This window comes from Zea mays, chromosome 4 (assembly GCF_902167145.1).
Source record: "Zea mays cultivar B73 chromosome 4, Zm-B73-REFERENCE-NAM-5.0, whole genome shotgun sequence".
NCBI classification, from domain to species: Eukaryota; Viridiplantae; Streptophyta; class Magnoliopsida; order Poales; family Poaceae; genus Zea; species Zea mays.
In genome coordinates, this window is record NC_050099.1 from 104241779 (window position 1) to 104266609 (window position 24831).

General features: G+C 41.7%; 1 protein-coding gene and 1 pseudogene across 3 annotated transcripts in view; both read left to right on the forward strand.

Moving 5' to 3' along the window:
* The first annotated feature begins 1256 nt into the window (after positions 1-1256).
* LOC103655432 (uncharacterized) lies at positions 1257-9325 on the forward strand (annotated as a pseudogene).
* Positions 9326-12104: 2779 nt separating this feature from the next.
* LOC103653563 (DNA repair protein RAD50) overlaps positions 12105-24831 on the forward strand; it is an 82321-nt gene continuing 69594 nt past the window's right edge. For 2 of the 3 annotated variants that reach the window (XR_004857788.1, XM_008680435.4), the window contains exons 1-12: positions 12110-12492; positions 12592-12678; positions 12886-13053; positions 18487-18662; positions 19679-19793; positions 22120-22348; positions 22428-22606; positions 22694-22864; positions 23165-23269; positions 23368-23475; positions 24058-24269; positions 24375-24467. Coding sequence is in view for 2 of the 3 variants with exons in the window: in XM_008680435.4 (XP_008678657.1) it covers positions 12370-12492; positions 12592-12678; positions 12886-13053; positions 18487-18662; positions 19679-19793; positions 22120-22348; positions 22428-22606; positions 22694-22864; positions 23165-23269; positions 23368-23475; positions 24058-24269; positions 24375-24467 (1766 nt within the window). In the remaining variant the exon portion in view is untranslated. Of the gene's footprint in view, positions 12493-12591; positions 12679-12885; positions 13054-18486; positions 18663-19678; positions 19794-22119; positions 22349-22427; positions 22607-22693; positions 22865-23164; positions 23270-23367; positions 23476-24057; positions 24270-24374; positions 24468-24831 lie in introns of all 3 variants that reach the window. The other variant, XM_008680436.3, reaches the window with a different exon arrangement.

Here is a 24831-nt window from a genome sequence, read left to right on the forward strand (position 1 = left end):
CAAGTCTTTGTTGTTTTTCAAGAATTCTCTGTGACTTACGAGTCCTTGCCCTAGAAGGACCTGGTTCTTCTGTCATCAAATCTATGGCGAGACTAGCTACTTCATTGAGCCCTAAATCCTCAGATATAGTAAATTCTCTATTTTCTGACTGATCGCCTTCTTCTTGATAAATATTAACAGAATCATCATCTTCGTTATTTGTGTTGTAATAATCATATCGTAACGGATGGACTTCAGGATTAATTTTGTATACAACCCAACAAGACTTCAAGTTTTCATGAGGATATGTTAGATAGTACACTTGTTGCGCTTGATGTGCAAGCACAACATTGCTATAATCGCTGCCTTTAAACCGTGATTCATGCTTTACCTCCACAATTCCAAATTCATCCTCTCGCGTTTGTTGAGGATCAAACCATTCACAATCAAATAACACAAACATGAACTCTTTGGCCCCACCAAGAGTGTACTCCGTTATATCTTGAAGAACACCATAATAGTCATGAGTGCCTCCGTCTGCATTTGTGGTAGTTGCTACTACTCCACTGTTTGTCGTGGCTGCCTGCGGGCGGATTTTTTCTAATTTTGATGTTCGAAAACGGTATCCATTAATATCATAGCGACTATATTTTCTTGCTTTCAACTGACCATGTGATATCTGTCGCAAATCATCCGAGACTAGAGAGTCAAGTTTCTTACACTACATAGAGCAGAAAAAAAAGATATAGGTAAATAGCAAGTCATATGAGCAAACTAAGTACACGAAGGAAATTATAAAGAGATAATTACATGCTCGTGGAACCATTCAACGAAACATGGACCTCCATTCATCCCTTTCATACGTAGATTATCCAGTTCCTTTGGTGTAGGTTTGTGGCCAGCTAAATATATGGAATCAAACATTTCAAAGTATGGATCAAGTTCCTCCATGTTGGTGTACAAGTAGAGCATGGTGAAATTACGCTCTCTTATGTCAACATAATGTGCAGTAGAAGCCCCGACCCCTTTCCCCTTCCAGAGAAAAACACTAAGGTCGGTCGAAGGACCTTCTTCTTCAGTATGATACTGTGTTGGCTGAGCATTCACGTTGTTAGTGTGTGATAAATACTGACTTGAGAAGATTGTGATCTCTTTAGCTGCAAAGGCCTCTGCGATACACCCCTCAACCCTTGCTTTGTTCCGCACAGTAGCTCTAAGTTTTTTCAATTCTCTTTCTTGACTATACATCCATCGGAACTGCACTGGTCCTCCTACCAATGCTTCATAAGGTAAGTGCACTAGCAAATGTTGCATCACATTCATAAATCCAGGCGGAAATACTTTTTCCATCTTGCATACAAGCACCGCAATTTGTTTCTCAAATTGAATCATCAATTTTTTTGAGATATGCTTAGCACATATATGTCTATATATGTAACTAAGTTCAGCAATCATCTTCCACAGAGGAGGCTTCAAATAGCCACGGAACATTACCGGCATAAGTCTTTCCATCAAAATATGGTAATCGTGAGCCTTCAAACCATTTAATTTATTAGTGTCGAGGTTAACAGTACGTTTTATGTTAGCTGCATAGCGGTCTGAAAACTTCAACATTTTCAACCATTGAAATACTTTTTTTCGCTCTTCCGGCTTTAGACAGTATGGAAGTTCCCAGAGAAAAGAAATATGAGTCCAGTTGTGATCTTGACCATACCCTTCAAACTCATGACCTTCTGTAGCCCTTTGAAGGGCACGATGTTGTATCAGGATATATTCACCCATTAAACGTTTTGGTGGACCATCTTTAACTTTTATGCCTCTTCTAAATGACTTCGTATCATTTCGAAACGGGTGGTTGGATGGAAGAAACCGTCGATGACAATCAAAGAATGAGACCTTTTTACCATGCTCCAATCGATATGCTTGTGTCCCCCATGCATATGGGACAACACAGTCGACCGTGGACACACCAGCCAGACCAAATACCATATGCAGGCAAATCATGAATTGACCACAAATATACAGCACGTAAGGTAAATTCACGTTTTAGATGACCATCATAAGCCTTTACCCCTACCCATAGCTCTTTGAACTCTTCAATCAACGGTTGCATGAATACATTGATCTTCTTGCCAGGATGTTTAGGCCCTGGAATAATAAGGGCAAGAAATATGAACCCTTCTTTCATGCATTTGTTGGGAGGGGGGTTGTAGGGCATGATGAAAACGCCAACAAGAGTATGAAGTTGAACTGTTGTCGTAAGGAGTGAAACCATCAGTGGACAAGCCTAGACGAACACTCCTAGCGTCTCTTGCAAATTCTGGGTCAAAATGATCCAGAGCCTTCCAAGCATCGCCATCTGATGGATGCATCATAATGTCTGGATCTTGGCTCTCACGGTCTCCTTCCTTATGCCACAACATTAGCTTCGCAGTTTCTGGGGTTAAAAACAGACATTTAAGCCTTGGGGTGATGGGCATATATCGAAGCTGTTTAATTGCCACTTTTGTAGCAAAAGTAGCTCCATCCTCTTTTAGTACCTCCGCATATCTTGATTTACCGCATATCTGACAATGGGTGGCCGCTTCATATTCCTTCCAGAACAACATGCAATTGTCTTCGCACACATCAATCTTCTTATACTTCATCCCAAGACCGGACACGATCTTTTTAGACTGGTATAAGTCTTTTGGCATCTTATGGTTCGATGGGATGAGATCAATAATCAGATTGATTATATCGTTATAGTAGTTATTCGAGAAGTTATACTTTGCCTTCATTGCCATAAGACGTGTAACCACCTGCAACACGGTCACAGTGGTGTCGTCATGCACTTTTTCCTCTGACGCGTTAAGAAGCTTATAAAACTCATGCACTTCCTCTGGTGTTTCCTGTTCCGAGGCTAATGTTGGATACTCTCTACTAATATCAGCCACCAAGTCATCCATCTGATCCTCATCATCATCATCAATTCTTTCTGACTCTGTGATATTCTGCTCTACTTCTCCATGTGAGCACCACACAAGATAGTTAGGCATAAACCCATTCTTGCAAAGGTGATGCTCTAGTTCTTCGATCTTTCTCACATACTTAAAATTCCGACACTTGGTACACGGACACTTCACCACACGAGGTCCACCGGAAAATGCGAGATCCACGAATTGTTTTGCAATCCTGACCCATTCCTTTGAGTGACCTAGAGTCACGCTATTTAATCCATCATACATCGCCCTTCTTCTATTGTCATCCATTTGCAAAACTAAATAACCCAATGTATACAAAAGTGTAAATACACATCATTAAGCATATAAACATAAATAAAAAATGTGTAAACAAACATCATTAAGCATACAAACATAAATAAAAAAGTGTAAATAAACGTCATTAAGCCCTTCTTCTATTAGGAAGGATCACTAGACATAAAAAACATTTAACCAAACATTGAACCTAACATCGATTAATTTACAATGAACAAGAAATTATGCATCAATTGTAACAAATACCCAAAAATCATGCATCAAATTTTAACTAACAAACTAATTGTAATAATATGCATCAAAGAAAGAAGAAAAATACCTTCACGGATGCATCAATTGTAACAACTACCTAAAAATCATGCATGTAATTGTAACCTGATGTTACTTTTTTCATGCAACACTCTTTTCAATTCAATGACAGGTTATCTAAATTTAGTCTCTTACAAAATAATGCTCTTGGCTTATGATCCAGGGTGATTTATTCTACTTGACAATCGTAGAAGCTCCCATTCTGGGAAATTCCAAAGTTTGTTACAAAGGAGCAGTTTGTTACTGCTCCGCAACAAGATTTGTTACTGCTCCGCAGCAAGATTTGCTTGTAAGTTCAAAGCATGGAGCAGGCAATAAGTCTGAGAAGGATAATTCCACATTATTAGATAAAGCTGGCAATGCTCCTGTTGTCAAAGAACAATCAATTGATGCCCATGCAAGCAAAAGTAGAGCTCAAAATGGAAAGACCATGCCTAATAATGGTGGATCTCTAGCTAACATGTGGGGCCGTGCATCAGCTAAACCTAAGCCTTCAAGTACCACTAATTCTATAGCTGTAGAAAGTGTTTCAGGTATCTCACTAATGGTCATATTTAATTCTCCGTGCTTTTCTTGTGTATAACTCTCAGCACACATCTAGTCCTGTATATAAACCCTTCTAAGCATGCTACTGTAGATCTCATGTTGTTAATATGTTCAGCTACTCTTGATGCACAAATATGTGCAAAGGAAGAAGCAGATGGAGATAGCAACGATGATGAACAGGGAATAAAGTACAAGGGGGAATCCACCAATGCAAATAACAGAAAGCGAAGAGCAGTATTTGATTTTTCGGATGATGAGGAAGTTGATAATATTATAAGCATTGCATCTCCTGAGGTACCAAAACAGCATACCCCAGACCCTGTTATTGAAACTGCTGAAGACACTAAAGTAAATCAAAAGAACTTGGAAAATAAAGATGATGTACCGAACACTGAAAAAGGTTCCTCAATGGGGTGGATTCTGACTTCACTTCTGAATGTAAAACCAAAACTGTCAATACTATGAACCATTCTAGGATTACTTTAAAAGAAAATAGCAGCGATCCTCCTGTCAGTAACAAGAAACAGGATTCTGCAGTTGAGCCTGCCTCCACCGCACCGAAGAGAATAAAGGTTTTGAAGACACGCATAGATGAGAGGGGAAGGGAAGGTAGTTATACTGAGCTATGTAAAAGACACTGGGCATATCCAGTCTTTTATTTTTATGCCTACTGGACCTTGAAAATGATACTCCAATGTTGTATGTCATTATTCTGCCTTTTACTGTATATAATGGACCTTGAAAATGATACTCCAATGCTGGAGTGAATCTGAACTAGAAGCATGCGTGGCGGTTTCCCCCCCTCTTGTGAGTGATTTTGGTATAGGTAGGATCAATGTTAACAAGTTGTCTAGTCAATCCTAGATTCCTAGTCGCAATAGGACTGATCAGGTGACTAACTACAATTTGTCGTCGACCAGGTCTTAGTTGTCGTCATACATATATAGATTACCAAATATATACTAATATAATATATGTTCTAAGTACAAATCAAGCATGAATAAAGAAGAAAAATACCTTCAAGGAGACCGTCGAGTTGGTGATGGTCGAGGAGACGTCGAGGCCGAGCTTGGGCTATGGTGCGGCGGCGCGGCGTTCTGGCGGCGACGCGACGGCGAGCTGGGTGGTGGAGGCACCGAGGCCGACGAGATTGGGCAGGGCAGCGACGCGGCGGAGCTGGCGAAAAGAGGAGAAAGGGCGACGGGGCGGCGAGCCAGCGCGGCGGCGCGGCCTACTGGCGGTGGCGCGGCGACGCTTTTTTGTTGCGGTGGCACGGTGAGCGGGAATGAGGCAGCAGATGAGAGAGAGTCGTGCGTGGGTGGGTTAGGGGATTTAGGTTTTTTTATTAAGTTCGACGGTGTCCATATGGCCCACGAACTTAACTCAAGTAAGAACGTCGGTACCCACGTTCTTAATTTTACCCACGAACATTTATCAGTTTCTTGTAGTGCTTGCTAATATTTTGATCAGAGGGTGATGCTGGAGACTTTGATGGAGATTTTAACGACGACGAATTCTAAGTCTAACGATGCGCCGGTTATCTTCCTGTGGGAGATTGCCCATGTTATTTAAATTCTGCCTTACTTTGATGTGATACTTGTTAAAGATACAATGATTCAGATGATGTAATAAAGTATTCTACTCTCTTTATGTCTTTATTGCATTGTCTTTTGATATATTACACTTATGACGTCAACATATGTGTGGAAATGGATCTTGGCACACATATGGTATGCGCTCGGTTCTACCCCCTGGAACCGGGTGTGACACAAGGTGAGAACGAAAGAAATGTTCTTGGATAAGTATTTGAAAATTCTTTTTGAAATGCCTCATAATATCTGAAGAGATGGGCTTCGCTCCAATACCAGCTGTGACGGAACCTCCCAAGTCATTAGGCCCACCTACAGTTGTCCTTGTCCAACGGACTTCGGGCAACCCTGCAGATGCACCTGATCACTCGACAAGTTTGGTATCGATATCCTTTACCTTTCCCAAGAGCGTTTCACCCGTCACGCAGATATTACAACACATCGGAGGGACGAATAAGCGGAAGCAATTATAGTAACTTAATTTACATTAAAATATAGAAATAGTGTTATTATTATTATTATTACAGACCAGTAGTATATGAGTGCAGAAATATTATTATTACAAACTCGGGAGGCAAAAACCCCTCCCGCTTAACAGTACAGTGTTTTTTAAAAGGAGGACAACTTCCTCCCGAGGCTTCACTCTTGAGATTCTTCCTTTGGCACCACCTTAGAGCAAAAGCAACAAAAGTTTGCTGCTTCCTCACCTACAATAACATGGGTTCGAAAACCCTGAGTACAAAGTGTACTTTCGCAAGTCTTACCCGTCAAATAAAAAGACTCTCAAGGATATGCTGGCTTGAGGGAGTCAATGTAAGGCTTAATCAAGAATCAAGACTCTATTTGCAAAAATGCTTACTAATAGTGGATCCTTAAAAATACAATTTTATTAGCAAGTTAAGTCATTACCTGAATCTAGAGTTCTTTCTACCCTAGTTTAAGCACTTGGCCTATACTAGCCATCCTTTTATCATCCCCTTTAAGTTTACTGGATTGCTATGTGTAAGTCAGTGACCAAGTCTTCATGTCCGAGAAGTAACGGCGATCCGAATCGATTAATACCCAGCTGGGGATCTCCAATCACACGACATATGTAGCACTTAACCCTTGCATATGTCAACTCGCCAACGGGGTTCTTAAGACTAGATCAGGTTCACGCCAACCGAGAGCACAGATACACCACCGTCCAGCCTCTTGCCACGGAGGGTACACGCTACTCTCGTCATCTCTCCACTCCCATTGTGTGTTATCTTATTCTGGTATTAGTTTGCCCGAGGCAAAGCTTACCCATGATGAGGCATGTGACCAGTTCAAAGGTCCTCGATCATCAGGCCTACATCGAGACGGTCCTTAATCGACTCAGACGGAGATACTACACCGAGACTCTCTTCTCGTGCAAGTCACCCGCCTGGTCTCAGCTTTATCATTTAAACCCAAAGTTTGGTACCTGTCAGAGGTACATCCTTTCCGATGTTGAACCCATCACGACCATGATGGATCCACCATCCAGTTTTACTTTTGAAAACATCCCATCCCGCTTGAAGCATCATATTTTGTCAAACAAAACATTTTGTTTTTCTAGAGCAAGACTAAGCATCAGAAAAAACCTTTTCATAAAACAAGTGATCAAGGAAAGGTAATTAATTTTCCAAGGAAGGAAATGCATCAATTGTTTTAGCACACAACTCCTATCACCTAATGCATCAAACAAGTGAGAAAGATTTTAAAACAGCAAGGAGGTGGCAAATGCACCGGGGCTTGCCTTGTGTTATAGTAGAGTTGGGCTCTGCTCCACAAATATCGAAATAAAAGCAGTTCCTAGCAGGTGGGTCTTCAGGTGGTGGTGGTGCAACTCCTTCAACCACTACTTCTTCTTCGTTCTCTATTTATATCATATATAACCATGAATGCTCATGTAATGCTTATGAAAATGCAATGATAATAAAAGTACATCATATTAGGTCTCGAATACAATTTTCTTTCACGATACTCCAGGAAACCATGGTTTTTGGGGTCAGTCTTTTATTTCATAGGGCAGACGCTACTTAGAAGATTAGGGTTTTGGGGTTTAGGTATCAAACATTGTCCAAATCATGTCAAACTTCACCCAAGTTTTCTAAATATCATTTTAAGCTCATCCAAAAAGTTTAGTGATTTTTTGAGTTATTAATTAATTTCTAAAATTCTAGAGGTATAGGTTTAAGCCTTTTTAAATACTAGATAATTCCTTGTTTGGACCAAAAATCTTAAACCTATTTTTTATTAAATACTATAGAAATTTAGGAATCTAACAAAATTGGTCTCACATTTTTAGTATTTTCCTGGAATTTTCTATGGATTTTCTAACTCTGGCAGAAAAAGAAAAAGAAAAAGGAAAAAGACCAACAGTGTTGGGCTTAATTTGGCCCGAGCCAGCCCAGCATAGGCAGAACGCGCCTGTGTGCACGCGCCCGCGTGACAGATTTGCACCGAGGCCCTCAGCGGTTTGAATAATTAGCAAAGAACCATGCACACTATTTGTTTGAGCCACTAACAAATGCAGATAGGTCCTTCTTCTTTTTCTTTACAACCCATGATCCCCAACGGTGAACGACGACGGACCGAGCTCCGGTGAGCTTGTACTGGCCAGAATAAGCAATGACTAGCCCTTCCGTTTGCTGGACACCAAATTCAACCCTAAACGACCATTTCCCCTCACTTAATTGCAAGGTTTGAGTTCTTAATCACACTGCTCACGGTGACAGCGCGATCAATGGACAACATGAAGTGTTCCCGGCGATCTACCCTGGTCTAGTGCAATTGGTTGGGCCGATGAGTTTCAAGGGCATATCAGAGTACTGAAACAAAGGAACAGAGGGTGGAAATGGACCTGTAACGCGCAGGCCACGGTGAGAGTCTTTCACGGCGACGGAAAACCGATTTGGGGGAAGTGAGCAATTCGGAGGCTCTGGTGAACAATTGAAGGCAAGTGCTGGTGCTTTGGATGGGTAATTACCCTACGGAGCTCATGGCATACTCAATTTATAGAGTTGGTGAGCGGTGGTGTTCAATTCGAAGGGATTGCGCTGGCGGCCGAGAAGGGGGTGAATCGTTGGTGTGGGTTACCGTGGCACTCCCTGGCGGAGGGGCTACGACGGTCATTGACAAGCTGTTGCGGCTAGTCGTGACGTGGTTAAAGGGTCTTGGTCGTGGCACGATCACGACGATGACGTTTACCTCGACGACGGCCGGTTGGCCACGTCGCCGGTGCGGTGGATGAGTGACCGAGCACAACAGTGCCCCAAGCTCATACCCAGCGCCAGATTTTTCACCCACCGTAGTTATCTGCACTTCATTGAACACGAATCACAATGGCGATGATGATCACGGCGCGGAATTACCGGCGGCGAGATACACTGAACTGGGCGATCTGATCCAAACACTGTACCATCGCGCTGCCATTCAGTTGGCCTGATAGAGCTTATATGGAGGCAATTTGCTCCCAATTTTGTGTAGTGACCAGATCAACACTCTGAAAGTTGTAGTTCAACAAACCAGCTTTAACTTTGTCACAGAGGTTCTAGTTAAACACCCACGAAATCGAGCTCCACATGGTCCCAAAGTTGATCCTACACACTGCTTTTTCTGAACATCACAGATTCTTAGTCTGACGCCAGACTTCAAACTTATTTATATCTAATTTCTGTGCAGTATTAGTGCTAGGTCACTTAATCAAATGTGTTCTCCTTTTATAGCTCTACAACTTTGCTATATTGACTTTTAGCAAAAACTTTAAGAATCCTGAGATGTAGAGCTCAAAAGTCAGCCCTATTCATTGGTTTTGGACTTAGGCATATGAGAGGTATAGAGTGGCCTTTTGCAAATAAGCCCAAATCTCATGGTTTGATTTGCAAATCCTCAAATGTGTGAACCATATGATTTGAGGTGCCCTAATACCTTGGTTTTTGCACTTGGGTCCAAAAGTGCACAAAATTTACACTTAGCCCCCTAGGGTTCCAACTTAGGGTTTTTCAGGGGTCTTTTCAGGATTTTTAGTACTCTAGGGTTTTGGTGTTACTAAAGTCCTTCAAATGTGATATCTTATGTTTAACTTGTTTGGGCTTCATTTTTACTCATAAGCCTAGTTTAGGGGTAAGTACTCTTCCCTAGGGTTTCACACATACCAAGTCACATCAATACAACTTGTTTAAAATTTTTGCCTAGTGAATGCACTCTAAGTGTAGTAAACACATGATATGCTAATGCTCATGATGTTATGCTCAAGTTTTAGTGATAGTAACACCAGGGGTGTTACATGATATCCATTAATGTTTATAGAACATGTAAAAAATAGTATAATCAAATACCAATTAAAGTCTTATTTGGAACGAAGGATTAATTTCTAAATCCTACATTTTTCTTGTGTTTCTAAACTAATTCCTGTAAAATTCCTATATCATTCCTATGAAATTTCTACGTTCTAAAGGAATCCTAAAATAACTAGATGTCCTTTTTAGATCAAAGGATTATTTCCTAAATCCAGCGTTTTCCTGTGTTTTTAAACTAATTCCTGTGCCCGCGACCTCTCCACGCTCATCTCCACGCGCAGGAGGATCGGTGGCTGAGCACTGCGCATGACTCCAGTCGCTAGGGCTGCAAGTCCAGTTTCTTTTCAGATTCTCCTAGTTTTTTAGATTCTATATCGTTATTTGAATTTGAATATGTTATCACATTTGAATTTGTTGTATGTGTAATGGGAAACAAATATATCCACAGACACGGATATCCGTTACCCGTGTGGATACAATCTTTTTATCCGTGGTGGGTAACGGGTACTGATTCAGATAACAAATTTAAGTCATGGATATGGATGTTCAGAGACATTGTTCGCAGATAGTTTATCGGTTACCATCCCTAGTTGGGTTGGATCGCTTAGAAATCGGAATAGAAATACCGTATATAGGGATGATAATGAGCTATAAATTTTATACTATAAGATTTAAAGATTAGATTAGGACTAGTCGGTTACCCGTGCGTTGCGACGGGTCATAACAATACCCACATAAACTATCCACCAAAAAGATCTCAAGATTTTTTATTGGTTGTCTCCACTCTTCGCATAATATTTTTTTATGAACGCACGAGTATCATAGGCAGCAAATCAGAGACCCTCATCACTCGCCTCCCCCACTTCCAAGGTTTCGTAGAACAGGAGGGGAAGGGAAGAGGCAAGCATACCTGTTCGTTGCCGGAGAAGGACATGACGAAGACCTGGACATCTGAAGGCGACATAGGTAGTATACCGCTAGATATATAGGGAGTGAGCACGCAAGCGGAGAAAGAAGCCTAGCCGGAGTAGCTCCAAACCAAGAGGCACCCCCACCAGGTGTCAGTCCGAGAAGGGCGAGAGAATGCGAGTGTCTTCCCAACCCTGGACCCGCCGAAGCGACACAACACCACCACCAACTCCATAGCATATGCCGACTGATGTCACGTTACGGGTCTTAGTTGTCCAATATCTCAGACCTAAACTCCTCATCACTAAGATAACCTAAGCGTGGCAGACACCACCATGTCCTTCTCGACGGCACGCACAAAGAAAGGCTAGGAGCATGACCGATTTGCCCCATACCCGCGTCGACGAGCGTCGGTCGACTCACGGTTGCGATCGTGAGCAGCAGGTTGAGGAGGAAGAACAGGGCGAAGGCCGGGAAGACGAACGAGATGTCCGACAATGGTGAAAACGATGATACGCGCATGATGTGAAACGTCCTCGTGGACGTGCAATACCCACTGCGCGAGTCGATGCCAGGGCTGGTGTCATACGAATACGGGTAGGAGGCGCCTGCTCCTCGCCCTCTGCCGAGAATGGGTGGCGCGGAGGTGGAGGCATGAGGGGAGAGAGAAAAGAAGTAGAATGACGAATGTGGTGGTGACAACTCAGACGAGGACCATCATTATCGTGCGGATGTATAGATGGCCAAATAGGCCGTGTCTGGCGAGTCGGTCCGAGGCACGACCCATTTAATAGTGCCTGGGCCAAACCAGCGCGAGCGTCGTGCGGTGTTTGGGTCGTATCCTCGGTCCGTAGTGCTGGCCCGGTCCTACATAATTATTTTTTTATTTTACAAAAAATCATATATATATATATACATATGTACAATTTATATTCAATATTATAAACATTTGATTATGATGTTCTACTGGTTAGACAACTTCATCAAGTGTCTTCCACACTTCTTTCATTAGGGTGTGGAGTTCAAACCCCACCTGATGTACACACTGAATTGATTTGAAAAATATAGTGTCTTTTTTGTAAAAAGATAACGCGGAACCACCGTTGAAACTAGTAGTATAGTAGAGATTAGACCCTATTTATATTTATTTTTAATTAAAATTTTTTTAGAATTCTACCATAAACGAAGAAACATTTGGATCCATTAGCACCCATAGCCGTACAAAACCCTAAGAACCCTAACCGGTACAAAACCCTAAAAACCCTAACGCCGCTGAAGACTCCAAAAAAACGCGATTTTCTCCTCCACTGCCCCTCCTTTTCTCTTTCCAATCGTTTTGCAATCACTACGAGCGTAATGAATAGAAGTTGATAGGGAGATAGCATCCGCAATCTAGGTTTGGGGCAATCGCTCTGGCCAGACTGGATCGGAGTGCAAGTCGTAGAGGGAGGCACTTGGGGCTCGTGGGGCAAGATGAGCACCGTTGACAAGATGCTGATCAAGGGGATTCGGAGCTTCGATCCGGACAATAAGAACGTCATCACCTTCTTCAAGCCGCTCACCCTCATCGTTGGCCCCAACGGTGCTGGCAAGACCGTATGTGTTTGATTACACCTCTAAATCCGAGATCCTGCACCCAGAAGATTAGTCGTTCCTGGATTGATTTTTGTGTGTTCTGTTCTGTTTGTTTTGCAGACGATCATCGAGTGCCTGAAGCTTTCTTGCACCGGCGAGCTGCCCCCCAACTCCCGCTCTGGCCACACCTTCGTCCACGACCCCAAGGTGATATGCTCGGTTTTCATACCCATTACTCCATTAATAACTTCTCTATATCACGGTCTGGGTTCTCTCGTGTGGCCAGCAAAGGAGGCTTTGCTTTATCTCTGGTGTTGGGGCGCAGGCGTTTCAGAAATTGAGAACTGTGGTTAATGTATGTGGAAATGCAACTCTGTAATCTGTTTTGAGGATTTATTGTCCTTTACAATGTAGGTAGCTGGCGAGACGGAAACAAAAGGACAAATTAAGTTGCGGTTTAAGACTGCAGCAGGAAAGGATGTGGTGTGCATCCGGTCCTTCCAGCTTACCCAAAAGGCATCAAAGATGGAGTTTAAGGCAATTGAAAGCGTCCTCCAGACTATAAATCCACACACAGGGGAGGTCTGCACATTTTCCTTTTGTTTTTCAATTTAGGTTGTTGATGCCCAGTTTGGTCTTTGCATTTTTAGTCTGTTTGATAACACATTTTTAGTTTATATAAAATCTATTATGGCATATAATAGTTTTACGAGAGAGCGACATTTATATTGCGTTGTTTTGAAAACCCCAGAGTAACAAATTGTCGAACCACCCTTTATGAAACAGCAACATATTGCAATGCAGGGGCAGAGCAAGGATCGACGCTGTCGGGGTTGCTGCATTAGCCATGCCGGTAGAATCCCTAAGAGAAATATAAGTGTAAAAGTTACCCCTACTTTTTAGAGATAATAGTTCGGAATACTAATAATTGGTGAAAGGGTTACAATATATAGACCTAGGGTTCCCCTAACCCTAATAGGCCTAATGGGTTGGGCTATGCTAGGCCCATAATACACACACAAGTAAACAACCATAATATAAAACTCTCTTAACACCTCCCGCAGTCGAAACTCTAGCCACAACATATGTTGAGAGTGAACCAAAACTCCAAGAACATCGAGGATGGAATACTCTACGAGTTGGTTGGAACATGGAGAACACGAACACCTGCGATGGCGACACGCTCACGAATGAAGTGAAGATCAATCTCAACATGCTTCGTGGTGCTGGACCAGGTTGACGGAGAGGCAGACAATGTTGACGTTATTGCAGTAGACGAGGGTTCTCCTTGTGAGTGGGCTGTGGAGCTCCTGAAGGAGCTGTTGGAGCCAGCTCACCTTAGGCACGCCATTGGCTACAACGCGATACTCATCCTTAGCATTGGATCGGGAGACCACGGGTTGACGCTTGGAGGACTAGGAGATGAGGTTGTCTCCAAGGAACACAACGTAGTCGAAGGTGGACCGACAGATGTATAGGTAGGGATGGCAATAGGTGGATGTAGTGTGGGTGGAGTAAACACCCATCCATATTGACACCCGACACATCAAACCACACTCGCACCCATAATGCCGAACGGGTGGATTTTGACACCAGCACCCATACCCGCTGGGCACCCAATGGTGGTTGGGCATCCACAGGGTGATCGACAATTGCAAATAATTAAAACAAAGCACCACAAACAACAAGGTGAACACATACAATTATTTAGATGCATATACTACATATAATTATTTAGAAGCACACAATACATAATGCAATATCAATTCACATTTCAAAGAAGTGAAGATGAGTAGATGACCTAAGGTTTCATTGGTCTGGACCAAAATCATATATGAAAAAGGACTCAAAGTTAGTATTATGGGGCCCACTGGGCACCCATGGGTGAAAATACCTAATCCCAACCCATGATTTTACGGGTCGGGTGTAGACTGTAGACCCATGGGTGGAATGACACCTAGGCCTGCAACCAATGTGTGTGAAACTCGTGGGCGCGAGCGCCCGTGGATGTGACTGCCATCCCTATGCATAGGCAACCCGCCCAGTCAGTATCAGTGTAGACGATCAACTCATGGATGGAGGAGCGCCAAAGAAGCCCATAGTTGAGTGTACCGTGGAGGTAGCGGAGGATGCGCTTGACAATTGTCAAGTGCGGGCGATGTTGGGTCTAGTGAAGGTGAGGTACTAGAGGGCACCGACAAGGCTCCGGAAAGTAGGGTCAGTAACCGGAGGACCATCATCAGAGACCTTCACACATGGCTTACAATCCCGCATGCTAGTGCACTTAGGTATGACAGTTGGTAAGATACCCGGTGGGCGCACAAGGCCATACCCATGCCCACCAGAGAAAAAAGTACCCCATTACCCATGCCCACTACCCATCAAGAGTACAAAATTACCCCATACCTACCACTCGCATGGGTAACAGGTACCCATTGGATACTCATACCTGCCTACTACCTCCGTTCTCGAATATTTGTCCATCGCTAGTTCATTTTTGAACTAAAACGTGACAAATAAAAAAGAAACGGAGGGAGTACATTTTAGTAGACATACTCATTTTTATATCAACAATAAGAATCAAAAACAAAATATGGAAGCCCCAAATCTCATCAATAATATTCATTGTTTTCAAGTCGGACGACTTGTTGGTCGTTCTGGCTGACCGACTTGGACGATTAATCTTGATTAATCACGATTAGTCGGACGACTTGGGCGATTAATTGTGATTGGTCCAAACCGACTTGGACGATTAATCGCGACTAATCGTGATTAGTTGGACGACTTGAAAACATTACAATTAGTGGAAGATGCTAGAATAGTATATTATCTTTGTGTACAACATAGGGTTTTGACATTTTATATGGAGCACTTCTATACTCTGGACCCATATGTCATATGATAGCGGGTTCCCCATCCAGTAGCGGCTATGGGGCAAGGGAGAACATGCCCACATCCACCATGCTCGATGGGTATAGGAAATGGCCCAATAAACCCATGTGCATCAAAATTCACCATACTCTACCCATGGGGTACTGACTATTGGGTACCCACTGACACCTCTAAATGCGCTCCAAGATATCGAAGGTGTACTACCGTAGCTGACGAAACAGGCCATCTGAGCGATGTTCGACAATATGAAGGGATGAAGGAGGTTCAGATCCTTCATCGCGAACTCGTGCTGAAAATCATTGATGATTTGTTGTAGAAGAGCCGAAATGGAGGCAGTGAGCATGATGTCACTGACATATAGGCGGATGTACACGATGTCATTGCCATGTCGGTAGATGAATAGGGAAGTGTCACACTTGGCCTAAGTTAACCTCAAAGAGAGCAGGTAAGTAGCAATCTAGCCATACCAATCCCTGTGTGCCTGCTTCAATCCATATAGACTTGCTGATTCTGTAGACCATGTCAGAGTGAGCAGAATCGACAAATCCGGTGTGCTAGCTGCAATAGACCATCGCTGTAAGAGTGTAGTGAAGAAACACATTCTTGACGTCCAACTGATGGACCGGCCAAGAATGGGATAGAACAAGTGAGATGACTGTCCAGATAGCAATAGGCTTCACCATGGGATTGAAGGTCTCACCATAGTCAACTCTCCGGAGAACCTAGTGAGTCTTGTACCTGTCCAAAGAGTCATCAGCCTTCCGTTTGTGTATGCATACGCACTTGCCAGTCACCACATTGTGGCCTGAGAGAGCTTCGACGTGAGAGGGAATGTTAGAATGCAAATGAATCGCCCACCTCTCTCCCTCAACTTAAGCTTTTTGGTTGAACTGATTGTCTGATTGGTACATGTAACTTAATATGTAATCAGAGTAAGATATCTCAAGCTTAGTAACCAGGTTTCCGGATCGATGGGATCGAGGAACGGGAACGTGGTACACGGTACACTACTAAAATTAGGTTTTAACACTACGGGAACGGGATTGTTCCCACGTTTCCAGAACGGAACAAACGTTCCTGGAACGAGGAACATGGCCACGTTCCTAGTTCCCGGTTACTAAGATCTCAAGTTCGAATTCTAGTTACTGTAATTAATAAAATAATTGTTTCTATGAGTGGATTGCCCACCTTTTTCTGTCACCTTAGGCTTTTAGGTTGAACTAGTTAGTGCATGCAACTAAATACTAAGAAACTCGACCTGCCACACGATATTATATTAAGAACAAGACCTCACATAGATCAAGAAAACCCCCGAACCCCTGGCCCCCTGCCCCACCCATACACAACAACACCGTAACCCGTGTGAGAACGATCGCGACTAGGGCTGGGCCTTAGACCTATGCTTTGGAGGGTTTTTGTCAAAGTTAGGAGGGTTTTTGTCAAAGTCACACCCATTCCTATGGTCCCAAAGTGTCCATAACCCAAGGGTAATCAAGAAATTAAAGCCTTTCTTAGCAATACCCTGCAGCTGATCACTACTTCTTTGCCACCAATGCATGGTGCAGCCTTCACCAACCTGGGGAGCAAGATCCCGAAGGTTTATTTGTGCAATTAAGTGATACCAGAAGGTTCTAGCAAACACACAGCCCACAAGAAGGTGATCAATTGTTTCAGATTCTTGATCACAAAAAGGACAGTGAGTCGGGTGACTGAGCCCTCTTTTCTGAAGCCGATCTGCAGTCCAACATCTTCCCAGCGCAGCTAGCCAGAGGAAAAAATTGCACTTTGGGGGAGACCAAGATTTCCAAATTCTTTCCCAATGTTCAAATTGGGTTGATCCAATAAAGAATCCTTCATATGCTGCTTTGGCAGAATATTTGCCATTTGCTGCAAATCTGAAAAAATGTCTATCTTCTTGATCTGGATGCAAGGAAACCGCCTCTAGAGCATCCCAAAGGTCCAGGAAATCAGCAAAAACACCCACTGTCAAAGTACCGCTGATATCCATCAGCCACTTTCTGTTTGTGAGGGCGTCTAGGACTGTTCTGCAGTTTCTGGTACGCTTAGGAACAACAGCAAAAAGACGAGGGACAATGTCTTCAATTTTCTTCCCACGTAACCACCGATCCTGCCAAAATAAAGTGGAAGATCCATCAGCCACTTTCTTCAATTTTCTCAACAAGAGAAGGAGGAAATTTCACAAGGGATGTTCTTGCAGAATTGACAGCTCTTCCTCACCGCATCTTATGGGAAACACATTACTTTTCTGCACATTGGTTTTTAGACCTGAAGCTTCACCAAACACCTTTAGAATGTTGAGAGCCATCTGGATATCATTTTCTCTTGGCTGCAGGAACATCACCACGTCATCAGTATAAAGAGATATTCTATGTGGTAAGGGTCTGGAGGACAAGGGCTGCAATAATCCTTCATTCTCAGCTTTAGAAACTAGAAATCCCAGAACATCCATCACCAAGATAAATTACATAGGGGACAGAGGGCCACCCTGTCTTCTAAGCTGTATTCTTGACCCTGGAATTCTATTAAGAAGGATCTGTGTGGATGAAGTGGCCAGCAGCCCACTCAAAATGTCGCTCCAAATCTGTCCGAAACCCAATTTCTGAAGGACCTCTAATAGAAAAGGCCAAGAGACAGTGGCAAAGGCCTATAAATAACTGTTTTCCATGCATTTTTTTAAAGACTAAATTTTTGGGTATATCCCATCTTTTTAAGTCTCTTTTATCTACCACTTTCCATGTCAACTCTGGTCTTTCTCTTACTCTCTTCTCATTGCTATTGCGCTTTAGGATCCCACTACGCAGTGGCGCCTCCGGAGGTCATATAAAAATAACTTCGTCTAGCACACTTCTCTGTCTTTTGTATCTTTGTATCCAGCTAGCAGTGATTTGGTTGCACATATAATTTATGAAATCCATGTCTTCAGGCAATGGAACTTTGATACTTGTTATTTGGGGCTGCTGTTGATTGTAACATATAGTAAGTTCTATGGAAGGAACAACATTTATTTTTCGCTAGCACTGTACTAGTTTTTACTATTTGAACGTCAAATATTGATTTTATTCATCGACACGTCGATTTTAATCGGTTATATTTATAGTACAGAAAGTCTGCCTCAGCTACAGATGTGCTGACATGGATAGAGAGATTCCTGCCTTAATGGGTGTTTCGAAGGCCGTACTGGAGAATGTTATATTTGTTCACCAAGATGAATCCAATTGGCCATTGCAGGACCCGTCAACACTTAAGAAGAAGTTCGATGACATCTTCTCTGCCACACGGTACTTGAAAGAACTACTACTCCCTTGGTTCCAAATTATAGTTCACTTTAGCTTTGTCAAAAGACAAACTTTACTGACCAAGTTTCTAGAAAACTATATTAGTATCTATGATACCAAATGAAGTATACTATGATGACATATTTCATGGTAGATTTAATGAAACTAATTTGATCTTGATGATGTTTGTGCATTTTTTCTGTAAATCTGGTTAAAATTAGAGAAGTTTGACTTAGTACAAAGCCAAAGAGAACTATAATTTAAAACAGAGAAGATGTCATCGAACTTGGTATTTTTTTAATTCAGTATTAGAAAAAGTCCAATTACTCTCCTCACATATAGACAATGTTCATATAACCCCCTAAAGTATTTTTAGTTTATTTTACCTCTCCACTCCTTTGAGTTGGTTCAATTTACCCCTTGAAATTGGTCTTTTTTATTTCTTTATGTATAAACTGAGTTTTCAGTTCAGATTTTGTTGGTTAGTAGCTAATAGCATAATTTAGCCTAAAAAATATATTACGATTTTTTAATAATTATTTTGATAGGTTACAGATAAGATAATAACTCTAATGATACAAAACTAAATATGAAATAATGATGAAAAATTCTTAACATTTTTATAACATAAGTTATAATGTGAACATTGTTCATAGGTGAGGGGAGTAATTTGGACCTTTTCCTTTAGTATACTTAAGAAGCTTTGAGCAACGCCAAATTATTTCATAGTTGAAACTATCGTCACCTTTTTGAAGTAGAACACACTATAGCAGAGTCGAGGGAGCCTAAAAACATTGGCTTGGGTGGCTCTTGCTGTCAAGTGTCAACCACTTCTTTGTGAGTGGAATCATAGCTGCTGCACAGTACTGCACAGTGCAGAAAAGTAACAGGTGTTGAATTGCCAGAGCTGCCAGAGTCTGGCCAAACAAGCCCTAAATAATGCTTGCTCATGGTCAAATGACTTGCTGCCATTTTTCATAACTACTATCTGATTCCTTACTTTCCAAATTCAAGTACAGCTATACGAAAGCTCTTGAAGTCATAAAGAAACTTCACAAGGATCAAATGCAAGAGATCAAGACTTTTAGGTTAAAGCTGGAGAACCTTCAGACTGTAAAAGACCAAGCACATAAGGTACTGTTTTTTCACTAGATGTTATGATCCTTAGATAATTTGGGGATAACCATTGCCATGAAGATGGCCGGGCAAAGTCGTCGTGGAGGGAGACTAGAGTAATTTGTGGGAATTGGAATTTCTTCATTGTCTGATTGAAAGGAGATATGACCCTATCCATATATAGGTAAGAGGAGACTTGATCATGAAGAAACTAATCTTTAGAAATAAGGAATTGATTTGATCTAATATAATCTCTTTCCTAATGCTTATACCTTGCCGTGGGAGGCGGGTGGGTTGCACTCTGGCCACCCACAACACTAGTCTAGAACTCTAGATTGCCACTACTCTTCTTTCTCTCTCGCTTTTTTTGTCCAACTTACAAATGTAGTGTGACTTTATCTTGTTCTCATAGCCTTGTGGTTGTTTCATGTAAATATCCTCAGGATGCCATGAAGAAACACATTCTGAACGTTAAGCTGCCTCAAGGATTATCTTCTAGTCACAACAATAGACAAGTTGATTTTGATATTAGTTGCTTTGACTACAAGGCTCAAAGTATCCTCATAATCTATGCCATATCGCCAAAGGGCCTCTAGCGTAATGGTTAAGGCTTCCGAGTAGCACCTCCAGGTCCCAGATTCGATCCCCTCGGGGGCGAATTTCGTGCTTGGTTAAAAAATCCCCTCGCTGTGCCCCGCCCGCTCTCGGGGATCGATATCCTGCGCGCCACCCTCTGGCTGGGCTGTTGTAGTGGGCAGTTAACTCGGCCCGTTAGTGATGGGGGCCCAGGGTTGGGGGGTTTTCTCGGCCGGGACCATGTTTCGGTTTCTTCTTAATATAATACCGGGAGGGCAGTCTTTCCCTCCCCGGCCGAGTTTTTTTAATCTATGCCATATCACTGTTTGAAACCTTTTGCTATCAGGCTAGCCTTGTGTTCACTCCATGGTTGTGAGTAGCTGCTGGTGCACTCTTGGAGTTGGATGATTAATCTTCATCAAATTTGTCCTAGTAGCCCAGGGCTTAATAAACTATTTTATCACAAACCTGACAGGGAACTTGGCTAGTCAGGTTGCCTTCTTGCTGTTCCTCGCCCTTTAGAGCTGTTCTAGAAGCCTCTACCACGGCCACCACGCCTCGACTACGTCCTTGACCAGGAGCGCCATGTCCACATTGTGCAGTATTTGCCGATTGCCGGGGCTGTTCATGCAGCATATCCATCCTACTTTTAAAAAAAGAGAAACTACGAGTGCGCCTTTCCAAGCGAAACATATTCAACTCGTGAACAGAAAGCGAACACCACCGAGTTGAACTCGATGTCTAGTCCCACCAAGATGTACGAGACTAATTCTTCTTCATCAATTGGCTTCTTGACAGATGCCATCTCATGTGCATGTGATTTCATCTTTGTGATATACTCAGAAACTGACATGTTACCCTTCTGAGTTGTTGCAAGTGCAATCCTTGTGTTGACTGTTCTTGCTCGAGAACGTGACACATAGGTCTGGTCAAGGATAGTTCACATCTTAAGAGTTGTTTCACAGGTTACGACCTGACTCACGACTTCTTTGATCTCTGTCTTCTTACTGTTAGAATGTAGAAGGATTAATTATTCTGGCCCGCTTGCCTTGTTCTGTACATATAGAGATGATTATAGATAGAGTTGTAACTGAAAAGGACTGGATATAGAATCTTGATTGGTTACTACTATTGTAACTGAATTGGACTCTAACTTGTTGGCAGTTTTTGCCCATATAAATATACATCATGCAGCCTCCTCTGGAGGACATAAACTTAACCAATCTGGTGGTTTTCTCTCCCATGGTATTAGAGCCACCTTCAAAACCCTAGCTGATAGGACTATCCAGAAACCTTAGCATAGTTGCCAAAAAATCGATCTGCCATGGCGAGTTCTTCAGCTTTCTCTGCTGGTTAATAACTTCTGTTGGGACAATTAATTCTAGAGAAACTCAACAAGAGCAATTATGCTCTATGGAGGGCGAAAGTCCTAGAATAGTAAGATCTTATTTTTTAACTTGTGGGAACTAGTTTGATGGCAAACTGATTCAATTATACATTATTTGCACATGTAATGTAACTCTGCATTCTTCCATATTTCCGTTTTCTGTTTCCTAGTCAAAATTTTAGAAACTTATGTATATAAGTATTCTTCTGATGATTACTATTGTTATTGAATTGCCTCTTCTCATTTCAAGTTAGTCCTTTTGAAAAAAAATGGTGTTTGTTCAACAGCAGATCTCTTACAGCAAAACTGAACACATTTTACACGTATGTGGAGTTTAGTTTAGCGGCAGAACTGTTCCATTCATTCTAATTACTTTTGCAGCTGCGTGAAAATATTGCTCAAGATCAAGAAAAGTCAGATGCCTCAAAATCTCAGATGGAGCAACTGAAGGAAAAGATCTGTGGTACCGAGAGAGAAATCCTGCAAATGGAAACAAGTTTGGATGAACTGAGAAGACTTCAGGGACAAATTGACATCAAGGCAACAGAGAGAAGTACATTACTTACGCAGCAGCATGAAAAGCTTGCTGCACTTTCTGAGGAAAATGAAGGTAAAATTCAACCACTAGTATTTACTTGTTCCGAATAGTTTCCCCCAACCTGATAACAGCTAACTATTGCTTTGTTTAGATACCGATGAGGAACTAATGGAATGGCAAACAAAATTTGAAGAAAGGATTGCGTTACTAGAAACAAAAATCAGTAAACTTGTAAGAGATATGGATGATGAAGCATCTTATAGCTCCGTTCTGTCCAAACAAAATTCTGAATTAACACATGAAATTGGAAAGCTCCAGGCAGAAGCTGATGTAACCCTTTATTCTATTTTTACCTGCTGTCATTTCTCTTTCTTTTGTTCTCTATATTGGACTTTAATTCATGTTTATTGTTTTCAGGCTCACCTGACTATGAAGCATGAACGAGACTCAGACATAAAAAATATATGCACTAAACATAATCTTGGGCCGGTTCCTGAACATCCCTTTACGAATGATGTTGCTATGAACCTTACAAACAGGATTAAAGCGAGACTATCAAGTCTTGAGAATGATTTGCTGGATAAGAAGGTTTTTTCTTTTTTGGAGTTGCTTGTGATGTATACTTTTACCCAACCATTCTAAAAATGGAAGTTTGTATTGAGTTATCCACATTGCACATCTGCTTTATCCTGCACCCTTCTCGATTGCAGTTTAGTTATCTTTTTCGCTTGTCTTCTCAGTGGTTGGATGCACATGTGAAGTGATTTTTTAATGAGGAAGGATGCTACTTTATTTCATTAAAATCATCTGTGAATCTGTCCCTGTTACGGGCAGGTTTAATTATTAAAAAGTACTTGCTAATTATGGTTGTTCTTTTTTCTTGAGCAGAAATCCAATGAAGATCAGTTAGATGTTTTGTGGAAACACTATCTTAAAATAAATGCTCGCTACTCCGAAGTTGATGGTCAGATACAATCTAAGATTGAATCCATGGTTAGTGGTGGAAAGAACATTGGACTTATCTACACCAGTAGGCTCTTCCATGACTTATATTTCAGGCACCATTTCCTAATATATTGAGTAATTTTCAGTCAGGCATTTTAAGACGGAGAAAAGATAAAGAGAAAGAACGCGATGCTGCAGAAGTGGAGCTTTCAAAATTTAATCTATCCCGTATCGATGAGAGGGAGAGACATATGGTATTTGTTTTATCTGTCCCGTATCAATGAGAGGGAGAGACATATGGTATTTGACTATTTATTTTATCTGTCAGTTGGGCCTGGTTGTTTTGAAAAAGTTCGTTTCTTTGCTTCCAGTCATATAAAAAATGTTGGAAGTTTGACGTCATTGCATAATTTTGAATCTCTCTAGTTTCTTGGCTCTGGTTTCTGGTATTCTGTCTGAGTGGTTTTGATTTGTTCTGTTAATATTTTAATGAATCTGGTTGGTCTGCATCCAGTTCTTACCTGGGTTGCCTTGTATGAAGTCAGTACCATTTTGAATCACTGTTTTGTAAATTTGATTTGAGAATTTGGGTGTTCTGAGGACGAGATTCTTCTTTCGACTTTCTCTGAGAAACACGTCTGGCAGCAGTAACTTGCCAGTTACTATTGCGATTTGATCTTTTGAAACCTTCAGTTTCATCACAACTGCTTAGAGATGTGGCGTTTAATGGATCTTGCATACTTGACACCTGCATTCCTTTACATTCTCTACTTACTCTTTGGAGTATGGAATTTTCTTTTTTTGTAAGTAATTTGTTTTATTTTCTTTCCAAATAGCAAATTGAAGTCGAGAGGAAGACACTTGCGCTTGGAGAAAGAGACTATGATTCAATTATAAGTCAGAAACGAACAGAAGTATATAGTTTGGAACAGAAAATAAAAGTGCTTCTGCGGGAGAAAGATATAATAAATAGAAATGCTGATGAAAGAGTAAAACTGGGTTTGAAGAAGGATGCATTGGAAAGCAGCAAGGACAAGCTCAATGAGATGCATGTTTTGTTCCTTTCGTTTTGTGTACCATCAATTTTATGTGTATGCTGTTATTCCTTCCCTCTTTATTATTAAAAAATCTAACTCTTGAATTGTAAATGCAGAGTTAATGAGCATAAGGATAAAATCAAAAAGGTACTTAGGGGGAGGAATCCTTTTGAGAAGGATATGAAGAAGGAGATCAATCAAGCCTTTTGGTTTGTCATAATTACTCTTGTTAATTATATTCAATGTATAACTTTACTTTCAAAAAAGAAAAAACTCGACCTGCGGGGGTAAGACAACCCCCGAGCATTATTACATTAAGAAGACTTTCTCAAGTAGGTCGCGGAAACCCTTGAACCTCTGCCACACCCATGCATAGAGGTACAGTAGCCCATGTGAGAATGACTGTGACCAGTGTCAGACCTTAGACATGTATTTTGGCGTGCGACAAACAAGATGGTTTTTTTAACTCTAGTCTGAAATTCGCTCCCACGGGGAATGAAACTCAGGAGTCGAAGAGTGCTACTTACACCATCTAACCAACTCAGCTAGAGGTGTGGTTGGCCAACAGGGCCT